Source organism: Onychostruthus taczanowskii, unplaced genomic scaffold (genome assembly GCF_017590055.1).
Source record: "Onychostruthus taczanowskii isolate IOZ18803 unplaced genomic scaffold, ASM1759005v1 scaffold7, whole genome shotgun sequence".
Classification (NCBI taxonomy): domain Eukaryota; kingdom Metazoa; phylum Chordata; class Aves; order Passeriformes; family Passeridae; genus Onychostruthus; species Onychostruthus taczanowskii.
Window position 1 is genome coordinate 15,598,058 of NW_024504786.1, and position 14,935 is coordinate 15,612,992.

Here is a 14,935-nt window from a genome sequence, read left to right on the forward strand (position 1 = left end):
AGTGTGAAAGAAATGGGTTTTGGTTTTCTCATTATGTCATTTATGTCATATTATGTTTTATTCAATATTTGAAGCTTTTTTTGTCAGAATTTCTTTAGTGTTTCTTTGACAGTTCCTAGACCATTGATTATTTACAGAGATTTATCCGTTATTGATTAATATTTTGCTATTTTAATTCCATGCAGACTTAGTGAAATGAGTGCTTAATAAAGATATGAGTAACACTTCATGTTGAAGAATGAAATCCCAAATAATTAGGTCTACCATAAAGGACATAATGAATGTGGTGAGGCAATGTCATAAAGTACAGGAGAGGTTATGTCTTCAGGTGACAAAAAGGCTGCACTTTCCTCTACTTCCAGATCAATTTGTAATAAGGAGTGTTAAGTTTCACAGGGTTCTTTGGATAGAACTGTTTTTTAAAAGGAAGGTAAAAGTACAAAATTCTGGAGGTGTTCAAGGCTGGGTGAGGCTCTGATTGACCTGGTCTAGTGGGAGGTATCCCTGCCTAGGGCAGGGGGTTTGGAACAACATGATCTTTAAAGTCTTCTCCAAGCCAAGCCATTCTATGATTCTACATAGTGAACTTGTAGTAAATTACTGTTTTAATCTGCAGTATTTGCTGCAGTTGAATTTTGAACTACATCTGCAGTATGTCGTTGAGCACTTTACTGTTTTGCTCTTTATTATTTCTGATTTGGTAATATTGAAGAGTCATTAGGAGGGAAACCTAGTAATGATTTACTACAGTAGTAGTTTTTCTGTGGCTGTGATCAGTGGAACAAGATGCTTTGCATGGAGTATAGAATTAACACAGTGTTTGAAATGCTGCTGTTAAGTTGGATTCCCACAGTGTTTCTTTATGAAGGTAGGAAGAATGTTCTCAGTATCTGCTTTTGGAGTAAACTGTGAAGTTATGTCAGAAGGGTAAGCAGTGCAAAAGAGGCTTAAAGAAGGAATTAAAAGGGAAGTAGTGGATGAACAAGAGCTGAAAAAAATTAGACTAGAAGAATAAAAAATTCTGAGAAATCATGAGGGGGAGAAACTGGCCAAGATGGTTCTGTTTCAGTCACAGAATCACACAATGAGTAAGCTTGGAAGGGACCACAGTGGTCCAAGCTCCCTGCTCAAGCAGGGTCATTCCAGAGCACACTGCACAGGATTGTATCACAACACTTCTGCCATATCTCCAGTGAGGGAGACTCCACACCCTCTGGGCAATCTCTTGCAGTGCTCAGTCACCCTCACAGCAAAGTTCTTCCTTCTGTTCAGGTGGATCTTCCTGTGCACCAGTTTCTGTCCATTGTCTCTTGTCCTGTTGCTTGGCACCAGCCAGCAGAGCCTGGATCCCCCCTGTGACACCTCCCCTCACTGCTCAGGCCCTGCTGAGGAGCCCCTCAGTCACCCCTCAGGGAGCAGCCCCAGCTCCCTCGGTCGTTCTTGGTGAGATGCTCCAGTCCCTTCATCGTCCCTGCTGTCCTCTGCCAGGCTGGCTGGGGAGCTCCCTGTCTGCCTCGTGCTGAGGAGCCCAGAACTGGGCACAGCACCTCGGATGTGCCTCACTGGGGCTGAGCAGACTGGGCCCAGTTTGAACCTTGAGGTCCAGTCACAGATAAAGTACGGAGATTTGGTGCTTGTTCATCTATACTGTTCAGGTCTCCACTGGATTTTAGTGTGAATACCCTTCTATTTTTATCAGTTTAGTCAGGAAGGAAATAACTGCTTCTGCTGAAGTACCTTTTAATTTCTACATTGACTATTCATTTGACTCCCAAAAAGAGACTCTCGGATAAGAAATTGATGTGGTCTGGTGTCACTGTTGCCAGTGTGACCCTGCCGTTATGTTTATTTCTATCCTGAATGTGAGTACTGAATTGCTTCAGAAGTATGGACACTGATTGTGCTATAAATTTGTTGGCTTTCAGTATGGAGCTCCTGAAGTGGTGCAGAATGTACTTATGGACTCCCCTGTCTTTTTAATATGCTGGATTACAGAAACAGTATGAAAAATGAGCTGTTAAGAGTTTGGACTTGGTACATTTTGTAAAGAATGAGGAACCTAGCTATGAGGGTTCAAAAGTGTGGGTTTTCTTCTCACAACACTGAAGTTTGTACTCAGCTTTTGTGTATTCAACTTCAGTGTTCAAATATACTGTAATAGGGTTGTTTTACCTTTTTAAATTTATAACTTTTTTAATGGAAGTGCACTTACGGTTAAATTACATCACTCTTCTTGTTTTCTTTGTAATTTAAGGAAAAAAAACCTTGTTAACCAAGGGAAACATTATGTGTTTTTGTACTATTTGATTTATCAGAGGAAGTACATTTCTACTAGAAAAAATGGTTTTATGAATAATGTTATTCTTACAATACAGATTATGATTCTGAAGGCTGTGGTGAAATATAGGAGGATTTTACTGTGTATTTCTAGGCTCATATCTTAAAAACTCTGAGAGAAACTGATACACAGTAAAATTGCGTTACATTTTAATGTTATCTGAATCACAAAATCTCGAAAAATTCCACTGTTTTGAAGGTGCCAGTAATAACATCTGGTTTTAGTTTAAATTCTTTATTCAGTTATGTTAATGTTACTACGAATTTTGCCTCAAAAACAATGAGTACAGTAGATTCCATTGCAAATAAAGGACGTGGGGGGTGTTGGTGGTTTTCATTTTGTTTTGAGTTTTTGGATTTGGGTGTTGTTTTGTTTTTTCTGGGGTTTGTGTGTGTGTTTGGTTTGTTTTCTGTCAGGATATTTATCTGTGTCTGAAATAATGTTCCAAAGAGTGGAAGAAGGCTCTAATTTACTGCCATGTTAATTTCTTCTTAAGTGTATGAATCTGGTTTTATAATCAAGTTTGAAAAGTATTTACTGTTGCTAGCAAGATATTTGTGAAGGGAAAAAGATGTGGCTACTATAGTCTTTCTCTTGAACACTGAAGTGTATTTACAGATGACACTGGAAAGGGAAGTTCACTTTTCGGTAGGACTTGTTACAGAAAAATCTTGTTGGTTGGGTTGACAAAACAAACAGCATATGGCAAATCAGTCAACAGCCTTCCAGTTCTGTAACTATTTACGTAACTGGTCCCGTGATCTCTGGTGTTCTGAAGTACTGAGCAGTGTCTGCTCCCTTGTAGTGGGGAGTGTGCTCAGAACAGTCCGTGGTCGTTGACTCTATTAGTATTTGCAGCCCTTCCTACCATAAAAGGCTAATGATTTAATTCAATACAATTGAAGGGCTGATCAAAATACCTATGTATAGGTATCTTACTCTGAGTGGTTTAGAAGAGCAAATATTTGTTTACAAGCTATGAAGTTACAGTTTTCTCTTTTGAATATCAGTAGCAACAAATGTAAGGTTTATGCCTTTGTCTTAAGTCTGTCCCAATAGTCTGATGGGAACTGTTAGTAACACTAGGAAATACCTTCTCATATTCCAGCTGTGTTCACTGTAGCTTCTGCATGTAGGAGGAAAGAGTAGTTGAGACAGCTTATCAGAGCTATGCTGAATGGGGAGTTTTCTCTGGGTCTGTGCTTGGAGCTAAAAGATTCATGTCACAAGAAGAACCACTATATATTACTCCTGTACCAAGTTACTGTAGGTTTACTGGGTATTGTAATTACAACTATTGTGAGAAATTAACTTTAAGTTAAGAGCAGGATATGTTTGTTATATTCTTGTGCTGTAAGTTTTATGAGTTCATTGTTCACTCCAGTTGCTGTGTAAAAATAGTGGCATGAAATGTGTTTTTTAAGGAGCTGTTGACAAGAGTTTGAGATACTAAATAATGTACACCTTCATTAAATACATGTGAGGAAAGTTATAAGGAATATGCCATGGATATGGCAAGGTATATACCTCGCTTTCTGTGTTAAAATGAAGTTCTGCTGGTGATACTCAGTGCCTGGATTCTCTATAGATATTTTTACACTATATTTGCCCTATTTGTCAGAATCATAAACAATGTGATTCAACCAATAGGTTCTTTTCTTTCTCACTATTCTATTGAGACAAAGCCTAAAGATGCATCTTTTAAGTGTGAAACGCACTAAATTCACTTGTCTGCCTGGGATTTCGCCATCATATTTGTGAAACAGTTTATAACTTCTAAGTCAGTTGAAAATGGTATCCTACAGTCTACTTAATAGCTGAGCAGATAAATACAGGGAAGTGATATTTGGATGAGAGGGAAGTTGCCATTCTCCCTTCTTTTTCACCTCCCTCCTCTGGCAGAAAGTACTTCCTTGTTTTAAATTTGTATCAGGCATCTCGGCTTTTTGATGGGCTCAGAGCTGTGACCCTAGTATAGTTTTAAACTGTAGCGAAGTCTATAGACTAGCCTCTAACTAATGCGCAAACTGAGTTATTTTGAATGTCACATTTCAGTTCAGTAAAACTCACTAAATAGTCAGTGTAAGTTGGGTCTCATGGTATTGCAGCTGGACATGTAATACAGTTGGTCCAGAGTTTTGTATACACATGCAGATCTTGTTTTCTGAATTTGTGATGTAGGACATCTCGGTGTTCTCTAATGTTCCATGTGCAAACATTCTGTCTTTCCCCTATTGCCTCGCTTTCTAACACTGAGACTACTCCCTTCTTGTCTTGAGTGTGCTGTTCACTCCCTTAATATGTATGGAGACGAAAAAAACAGCTCAGACTCTGCTTGTTAGATGCTATGCCAGACTGACCAGAGCAGGAATTTAACCCTTCACTGAAGAAGTTGTTAGTAGATGAGATCCCTTTCTTTTTTGTACAAGTTTTGAAAAAACAGATCCTCCAGAATGCAAAAACAGATTAAGTTACATACAAGAACTGGGGAGTGTCAGAGTTGCTTGCTCAGTCAGTCTTCCGTGGATGCATTTTTAATAATATTGTGGATGCATCTGTAGTTGGTGGAGAGGCATTTAAAAGTTTTGGAAGGTTTCAGTAGTTTCATCAAGGATTCTTTAGTCATACACTAAAACATTCACCTTGTACATAGAGTGTCAAGTCATGTAATATTTTGTAACTGAAGAACTAAATTATTCTTTACACAGTTTTTCAAAAATAAAAGTCTTGCATCTGTGTTTTCTAAGGCAGATTATTTGTTCTTGCAGATTTTCTGTAGGCAACCATTAATCATGCAGTAAATGTGCTGGTTTTGCACAGAACTTCTGCTTCACATGAGGCCTCACGTGGCTGTTGGTCATACAGCAAATTCAGTATTCTGCTACTTCATTGATTTATAGCCTCACTGCTTTATAATCTGTTATTCTAGTGTTACTGGAAAGATGGGATTTTCTCCAGATATTTCTTATAATGAGCAGCAGCATCTCTAAGCATTGTACAAACAGTAGTAGCATTTTTTTTACTGTGATGCATGATATCGCACTTACTTCATTTAGGGTTAAACATAGTCTTCCTGTCTCCTATTTCAAGTGACATAACTAGGACTAAAATGTACTTATGCTTCAGTCTGTTTATTAACAACCTTCAGCCATTCCCAGAAGACTCAGGAAGTGCCTGTTTTCTGGCTTGGCTATGGTGAAAATAAGATTTCTTGGTGTTTAGGGGAATGGACGTAATTATATCCTTTGTATATACAAGGCAAGTGTAATACTGCCCCTGTGTTAAGATGGCAACTATTTTAATCCAATAATGCTCCAAAATACATGGTTTGTGATCTGCTATTGTCTTGGATAGAGAAGTTTGAAAATGGTCTGTTTTACATTAGTGTGGGAATTAAGCGGAAAATAGAATGAGTTTCAGAATTAAGCTTTGGTTCAAATGCAGATAAAGCTCAAGTATTCTAACAATCTCTATTAAGAACATATGTGAAAAAAATCTGGCTAAGTTTTTTTTTAAAAAAGATCGTCCCAATTAAAAGTTGAATGAAATTAAGGGGATGATTGAAAGCTAAGTGAGTGGGTTCTAGTGGGATCTAGTTTACAAAGTAGGATTTCCTGATCTATGTTTTATGTATCCTTGTATTCTAGTGATACTTGCTTCATATGAGTGTGTGCGTGTTTGTATTTTTCTCAAGTGGTGGTGGTAAGGGAGTCCATTCTCACTGTTTGGGACACGGTACTTACCTCCTTCCTGGCTTGTAGGTAAAGGTGTTAGTTACAGCAGATACACACCCACACTGGAGAGCCTGTTCATTGACAAGCACAGAATGGAGAGACTATGATGGGTAGCAGAGAGGAAGGAGGCCTGGAAATGTGTTCTGGCTGCTACACACTGTGTTGGTAGAACTTCCTGGGGAGGAAGATGTGGTGTGTTTAGGGAATCGCCCTCCCTGCAGTGTATGGGACAACCGAGCAGGGTCATCTGAGTGAAGAAGAGAGCACGTCTGCAGGTACTGCACAGAAGTGATGTTTTCCTTACTTCAGTTTGCATCATGATGCAGTGAGGCAGATATACTGTTCTAGTTCTTATGAATGTGACCATCTGTTAAGAATCTGAAGAATTCTGGAGATTATTCATTAACAGGGCAAATAGGAGTGGTTGTTGAGATACCCTCTGTGGCGTGTTCCTTTCCTCTCTTGTCTTAATGTTGGTGTTCCTTGTCCCTGTTGTGAACTGTTTCAATCACAGTTTGCTCTGCTGGTGGGTAACTGTTGCTGGTAAAGTCTAATGATTAGTCCAGCTCTGGTCCATTCAGTGGCACGGGTGAACTGGGGTGCGCAGCTGTAATCGCTAATGTTTTTCAGCTGATCTGTTAATCTCTAGAAGCAGAACATGATTCTTTTGTAATTAGGGCTGCTCATTTCAAAAGTAGTCTAAAATGTTTCCGCATGTATTCTGTCTGTGGCAGATTCCTGCTCTTTCCTGGAAACTAAATGTGTCACACCTGTGAAGTTGTTAGGTCTCAAACAAGACATCCCCTCCTGCCAGACCTGACTTTCATCTGGAGTTTCCAAAGCAGTTCCTTTGCTGCTGGTCTGGGGACATCTTTATGGAGAAGAACAGTCTTTGTCTTTCTCTTCCTCAATTGCAGCTCTCCATTTTTAGCTTTGCTTTAGAAAGCCGATTTACTGTATGCATTATTTTACAGCGTGGCTGCATTTCCAGTGGTTCAGTACTTTCTTGAGCTTTTTGCTCACATTATCATGCAAATATTTCTCTAATCATAGAAATTGACTTTTTAAAATTAAAGTTGACAGTGATACTACTTTTGAAAATATATACGAGAGCTTAACAGGCAAATAGATTTTTCATACTGTGTTGATACTATGAATTTATTAGTTTATTCCTCAGAGCAAAGTAATCTTTCATCCAGCTAAGAGTGATTTTTAATTCACTGTTGTTTTCTTTTTGCATATTAAGCACTGTGCACTTCTAGCAGAATTTCTCTCTCAAATATTTTCAAGCTACAACATAGCGTACTCTTAATACCAGTGTCTTAATTTTTGCAAGCAAAGTAGCTCCATGTCCTGAAGGTCAACCTACAAACTGTTTTGAGAAATTCTTTTTAGGAATAATTCCTCATTTCATGTCTCAAAAAGACTAGCAAGTTTTCTTCTTAGTATACTGTACATATGCCTGTACCATCTATAGTGAACTTTTTTTTAATATGAAATTAAAATGTGAAGTACTGTTTATGTATATGAACATGTAACTTTTTTCTCGTCTTAGTGTGAGTGCCTCTGCTTTATTTACAGTGTCACTATGGCTTTGGATGTTGCTGCCCTGAACCTTCTAATTGATATTAATCTTTTAGTCTGTAAAATACTTAGCCTTTAAGTTTGCTCACAGCATATTTTTTCTCTCTCAACTCTAATACCTAGATTGTTTTCAGAGAGGAATGAGGTACAATTTACAGATTAGTCTGGAGCTACAATCCAGAACTCGTAGAAAGCAGAAAAGCAAAACACTTTGTTTTTTGTTCTTGATATAGAAACAGCTCTTTGTTCGTTTTCAGACGTGAAGCTAACAGGGTGTTTTGAAAAGATAAAGTACTGTTTAGCTGGAAGCAGCTTTTGTCTGCCTGGTTAGAAGAAGGACATTGCAGTTGAAAGGAAAAAAGAAAGACCAGACCAAATTGATAATTATGAAAACAAACAGGCAGGAATACAGAGGAATGATAATCAGTTCAGACAGTAAAATAAAAGAGCTATTATCCAAAGATAGAAAAGGAAGCAGGAATGCATAGAGACAAAAGTAGAAACCCAAAACAGACAGTGGAGACATACCCATGAAGAGAAGCTGAATTGTATTGTCAGAAGTAGATGAGTGTGACATGCTCTAATTAAAATAAAATTTTCTAATTAACTTGTCCTGAAGACAAATAGGGAAAGGTATAGTATATTATGCTGGTAAGTTCTCATTAATATACTCATAAATGATTATGGTTCCCATAACTTTTAATGTAGTGCATCAGGTAGTTCTTTGTACAAACATGGCAAGATATTTAGTTTGTTTTGTTTAGTTTTTTGAAATAAAGAAATTTACTTGGAGACACCTCCAAGTAAAACTGAATAATTTGAAGGCCTTGATCATTGTCTAAAAATTAAAAAAATAAAACCCAAGCTGCATAATGTTTCATAATACAGCTATTTCATAAGAGTTATAAAATCTCAGTATGTTAAATAGTCACTTAATAATGTTTTGCAACTTAAAATATTTAACTTCTTGAATAGAGTTGGGTGTTATGAAGCAGTCTGTTTTTCTTCTTCAGGGCTGCTCATGCAGGCAAAAAAAGACATTATGCAGAATTTAACTATTACTTAAATTTATCCATAATTCAGGTTCATTTGATAAAGCCTCATGGGCATAAATTGAGTAAACAAGAACTGCTAAGGTGGGTATTAAGTTACCTAATCACCCACATTTTCTCACTTGGCTTTCTGTGTACTTGTAGCTTTGTGGTTAAGTAAGTCATGGCTTTTAGTAAGGTGATAATAAAATAAAATATTTATATCCACAAATGCACTGGGGCTTTTTTGATGCCAAGTGTTTCCATTTTTTCTTGGTCCCTGAACCAAGACCTGGTTCCTGCTCTTCCATGCTCTGAACATTGTCATAGTATATATTTCCTTATACTAACCTGCATAAGGGTTAAGAATTTAGAGAGCAAAAGACAGGATTGAGTTTTTCATCTCCCACTCACTGACTTGGAAGTTTAGACTGGCCGTGCAGCCTGTAGAACAAAGAATTGGGAAAAAAAATCTCATCTTGAGCCAGTGTTTCAGAAGTGCAAATAAGATCACTTGGGTAACTGCAGACTCTAAAATTGTGGTCAGATAAAAGTATGGAAGTAATGATGAACAGTTGAGTCAATAGAGAATAAAATGATGGTAGAATAATTAATGCAAAGTATCCTCATTTCAAATAAAATGTTTTATTAAGTAGATATTGCAGATGTAATTAATTGAGATAGGTTTCTGAAATTGTAAGTCAATGTACTTCAGTGTTTAATGTGATTCTTAAAACTTTCAGCTGTATTGTCTGGAGGTCAGTGAAATGGGAGACTAGTTTGAAAGCAATTCAATGTTAATGCATTTAGCTAGTTTACATACTGTAAAGGAATAAATTAGTGAAACAGAAGGATTTTTTTTATAGAATGATACCACAATCCTGGCTTTAAATGCAAGTAGAATTGCTTTCTGAAGTTCATGAAAGCTGGGAACACTAACCCTGTAAAAATCTCGATCTTGTTGAACGCCTTTTATTTGAAACTGCCGCACTAGTTCAGTGTCTCTTTGGGAAGACCAAACGTCCAGTGTTTATGCTGTAGCATGCTCATCCCTCTGAAGAGATCTCCCATGTTTTTCTTTTTGTTGGTTCTTAAGGCTTGTTTGGAGAAAAAACAAGTGTAAGTAAGAGGAGGAGAGCAAATCTCAAGTTTAACCCAGGAGAGTCTGTTTTGTCTTGGGTGCAGGTTTGAGTGAGGTTTGCTCTTGGCTTTGGTGCTTCAACTGCTATTTTTGTAAAGCTTCCTGGTATCTGCAAACACATGATAAGTTTAGAGCTGCAAACCTGGAGTGTTTATAACATTGATGTGTGGTTCCAGTAAATAATCTGGAAGTAGCATTTAGGTAGGTGACATTTGTTTTGGAATAGTCTGTTTTGACCTACTACAAACTTCTTGTCGAGTGTCAGATTTGTTTGTTTGTAATGGAGAGGCATTGGACTACATTCCACTTTTGAGTGGGCAGTTTCTACATAGGGCAGTCATCCATTAGCTGACCTTAATCACTTTAATAATAGTCAGCTGCAGTTTTAATAAAGGTTTTTACAAAAATTTTCTGCTCAGCTGGCAAGGGATGTGGGCAGTTACCAGACAAACACCAATATATATTTGCTTGGAAATACTGTTGACAACTTACTTCATTATCAAGGCATAGATAGCCAGATATTGTGGGATGTGATTTCTTTTTTAAAGTAACATTTTGCTGATCTCTAGTTAATGCAGTTTTCATATTTCTTATAAAGGAGCTAGCCAAATTACTACACTGATATATTTGTTTTGAAATTACAGACCTAAATTTTATTGCAGCTATTTGGTCTATTTTCTTATCTGTACAGCATTGCCTGATTTTTTTACAATTTTTTTTCCACTGAAGACATCACTTGTATCTCGGTTCATTAGTTTGATTTCCTTTGTAGTAGTCTGGAAGATTTGCTGTTTGTGTTCTGGTACAAAAAGGGAGCTTTTTGCTTAATCGAGGCCCAGAGCTCAAATGTGAGCTTCTGGAGAGAGAATGAAAGTAAATAAGTAAATTTGTGACTCCCCTGTGGAAGCCTTTCTGAAAAGGCCAGGCCTTTTTGCTTATTTGCTGATGTTGCCTTTATCTTTTGCTCATTTATCTCAGTGGCTTTACAAAACAGTGTAAGGTGATTCTTATGGCCACAGACTTTAGTTCATTGGTTTATTGTTTATAGAGAATTTGAAAAATTGTGAAACTTGGATAATCCAACAAAGCTGTCTTTGCACAGAACATACTGTTTCTAGAATCACATGAAGAAGAGGAATTGAGGCAGGGAAGAGAGTTTTTGTTATATGATTAGTGATGAAATCCTTGTAGTAAAGCATGATAGCTTGTCAAATGTAATTTTCATATTAACAGCAGATCTTGAAGGAAGTTTGAGCAGTGGAGTCCTTTTTTGTTTCAACAAAATATTTGGAAAGCCACTGTCTCTGGTTGCATGTTTGGAAACATAAGTAATGTGGTGTTCCCTAATGCTAATGAAACCTTAGCAGCAAATGAGAGCTTTGTGGTCTAAAGAGCTTAAGTAGGACAGCAAAGGCTTTGTTCTGCTCCTTGCTGAAGGAAGTCAGTTCTCTTTAATGGTATTAGGTATTGACTTCACGCCAGAAGCATCTTTTACAAACTGCTTTTGGATGCTGGGTTAATTTTGTAAGAGTAATTACACAAATGAGTGAAGTGTAAAAAAGAGAGGCTTCTTGAGACTGATGTATTTTTACACATATTTACAAATGTGGTTTGATGCCACAGCCTGGTTGTCTGTCTGTTCCCATACTCAAACCATGCATGTGCAGCTTCTCTAAAAGCAGTAGCAGAAATGCCACTTTATTTGACATAAGCTGTTTAGAGTGGAAATGTCCATTGGTGTGAAGTGCACGTATCAGAATAATGTGAGATACAGGCCATGGTTTCCCAAATACATTGAAATCTTGTCTTCAGTCCCTCTCCCATCTCTTGGCTGGTTCTGTGGTGAAACATCAGGGAAAGTGGTTGTGGTGGAGAGAGTGGTGCAGAGGCTGGCGGTAGAACAGGATGGATGCTTTTGGTGGCAGTACTTGCATGCCATTGGACTGAAGTGTTCACGGCGCTAACGGCTGTGGTTGTTAGTCCGAGGTGTAGGATTCTGGGACCTGCAAGGCAGCGCTTGAGAGCAACCTTAATCTTGTTACGTTGTTTTTATTGGTTATATAGCTGTGTTCACCTGGTATCTCTTTAAGTGAATACATGATCCTTGAGTCTTGCAGCATTTTAGGCATTATTTTGATTTAGCTGTAGATCATCCTAGTGCATGTTGAAATTGAACTTAAGTGGCTATTGCTAGAAGTCTACATCATTCATTAGGTTCAGGCAAGCTAGTGAGTCTGCAAGAGATAGCCTCTGATAAACAGCCTTCAGAGCTTTTTTTGTGCAAGTTAATTAAATTTTGAACTTAATGGCTTCCTTAGCTTTTTGCTTATTTTGCTTTTTATTTTTTAAGTTTACTGTGAAGTGGATTTGGATTCAGCCTCTACAGGACACAAACTTTGATGTTTCAGTTACTTGCCTTTTTGGATTACTAAATAACTACTAATTTTAAATGCCACTGTAAGCTGAAGGTCCTTGATTTTTTCACTGTGGTGGAATATTGTAGCATAAAATGCAAGTATGTGTTAGACTAAAACTATTTGCTAGGCAGTATTTTGTACCTTTGTTTTCTCCTGCCTAATTCTTAACCCCCCTATTTCCACTTGTTTTTTGACTTTTCAACTTGTTCTAATTAGTGTAACACCTATTAATCAGTACAGAGTGCAGTGAAAGATCAGTTTTGAAGATGGTTGAATGTATTTAAAATTCCCCAACTTTTATTTTTGACTGTTTCTCCTTTTTGTCTTGTGCCTTTAGTTTGCTAAAACTTTCTTAATTACTAAGAACAGGTGTTTGCTTTCCTTGGAATCTCCTGTTAGAGCTGATCAAGAGCTGTATATATAGTTTTGATTTAATAAATGTTTTTGATGTGCAGACTACCCCCACATTTAGTCATGCTGCTGAAATTTGTTATTTTTCTTTCAGTGGGTAATCCTAAGAGTGAATTTTTTTGTATCCAATGAAATTATAACTTACTGTGTTTCAAAGCTGCCGGACATCTCTCCTGTGAGCTGTCTCTTACTTATGTAATAGTGATCTTTGGTTAGGTCTGTTGTCTTGGTGGAAAAGATGCACTTTTGAAATAAAGGGTTTTGAGAAGAAAGAAAGATTTGCATTGTGAAAGTGATGAAAGGCTGCTTACAGTTAAAGTATTTAGAGCTATTTCTATAAAAAGAGGTAGATCTGTTCCTGCACATGAAACCTGCTGTTCTGGTATATATGACTGATACGTATATATACATTTGACTGATTTATAACTTGAATGACTTCTAGCCCAGTAGCAAGCATTTCCTCAGAGCACAGCTTGTAAATAAATGATGTGTAAATCTGGTGCTGCTGTGATTCTTAACTAATTCTAAGTAATTTTGTTTCCTTTTGTTTTTAAAGGATCAGTTTGATAACTTGGACAAGCATACGCAGTGGGGCATTGACTTCTTGGAGAAATACGCAAAATTTGTAAAAGAAAGGATAGAAATTGAGCAAAACTATGCAAAACAACTGAGGTAAGGTTTTTTTTCTTTGCAAGTGGATCTTAAAAGTTACTTAAAATCACCGTATCATTTGCTGGGCAAATATGAAATGTTGTGATGAATGACTGTTTTTCATTTACAGAGTTAGTTAGATCACTACTAGCTTTTTTCACAACAGTCCAGTCCAAACCAGAAAATTATCTTTGGGTGTGCACTTGCTTGCTTGTTTTTGCCTTCTCTCCCACTCACCCTTTAGATCTTTGAACTAAAAAGGTTTAAGGCTTAAAATTAAAGATTACAAACAAGGAAAACCAGAGTGATTTTTTTGCACTGACTGTCAGCACGTTTGCTGTAAAGTGCATTATCTGTATCTACACTTGAGTGTGTGTGTGTCTCTGCTACTAATTAATTTCTCATGTTGAATTGGCAAGAGCTACACTACATTGTGTTAAGAAATCTGATTGAGTTGAACTTGAGAAAACAACAAGACCTTCCTGTCCTTAAAGCACACCCTTTCCATAGCAGGTCTTGTCCCTTTGGGTGAGACTGTGACCCAGCCACCCTTTGTCTTTCCTCTGTTCTATAGCTGCCAATTGAAACATCTTTTAAGTCCAATAGGAATTTCCCTTCAGGGAACATACAAAGAGAGTAGCAGCCATGAAATGGCTGCTTCAGAATAAAGTTATTTCTTCAGAAAAAGTAGGTTCATTTTTACCAATAGTGCACTCAGTGCTTGAAGAATAAAATTGAAAATAAGACACTCTTGTGAACTTGGCCTTCACTGCCATCTTTGCCTTCACTGTCATCTTTACTGTCCTGAATGCCTTTAGGGATTCAACTGAACCTGCTGCCTTCTCTTGTCAGACTGAAACTGATAGCAACTTCTCTCCTGTGCTTTCTTCCATCATTTGCAAACCAGATTGTCACTAGATAGAGAGCTGAGAAATCCTTCCTCATTAATACAGTAATGAGGTTCCCAGCTGAGTATATGGATGTTCTATATGGGGGCTGCTCATTTCCTTTTTGATTTCTTTATCAGTTTCTTTTCATCATGTTGTATATATTCACCTGACATAATAACCCATTGTTTTACTGAAGGAATTTTTTTCTTGGAAGGAAGAAAATAAATACCACTTTTCCAAAGCTGGTATAGAAGAACTTGAAGAGGTAAAGGAAGGTTGGAAGCATGCACAGCACAGTTTGCAGCCCTGTTTTAATTTGCTTTCAGTTGTCTGTTAAAAATAGAGGTATATGTTATTTCCACAGATCTCTATCAAGATCTTATCCTTAAATAGTATTAACAAATGCCATTTTGCTTAATTGTATTTAAAGGTTCATTCCACAGCTAGCAAGACGAGACACCACGTTATTACTTCAGGATTTGACTAAAAATAGGAGATTTTCTCTGTTCAGCATTTTACTCTGGGTAAAACTACTGATTTTTCTTAAAGTGTCTTTCAAAAATGAAAGCGTTTTGTCGAGTACCCCTTCTGTCAGATGCCTGGAGTGACTGTCCCTGTGCAGTAAGTATGACAGTTCTGGGAAGCACAGGTCTTGCTGCACACGTGTTATACAGTGCATGCATGCGCTTCCTGCCTGCTTCCCACCAGGGTCTGGACAGCACACACATCAGAGGGTGG

The 14,935-nt window shown here is 37.5% G+C and overlaps 1 protein-coding gene across 4 annotated transcripts in view; it reads left to right on the plus strand.

Moving 5' to 3' along the window:
• Positions 1-14,935, plus strand: part of FNBP1L (formin binding protein 1 like) — a 56,494-nt gene that overhangs the window by 15,127 nt on the left and 26,432 nt on the right. For all 4 annotated transcript variants that reach the window (XM_041421473.1, XM_041421474.1, XM_041421471.1 and 1 more), the window contains one exon: positions 13,213-13,328. In XM_041421473.1, coding sequence (XP_041277407.1) covers positions 13,213-13,328 — 116 coding nt within the window. The remainder of the gene's footprint in view (positions 1-13,212; positions 13,329-14,935) is intronic.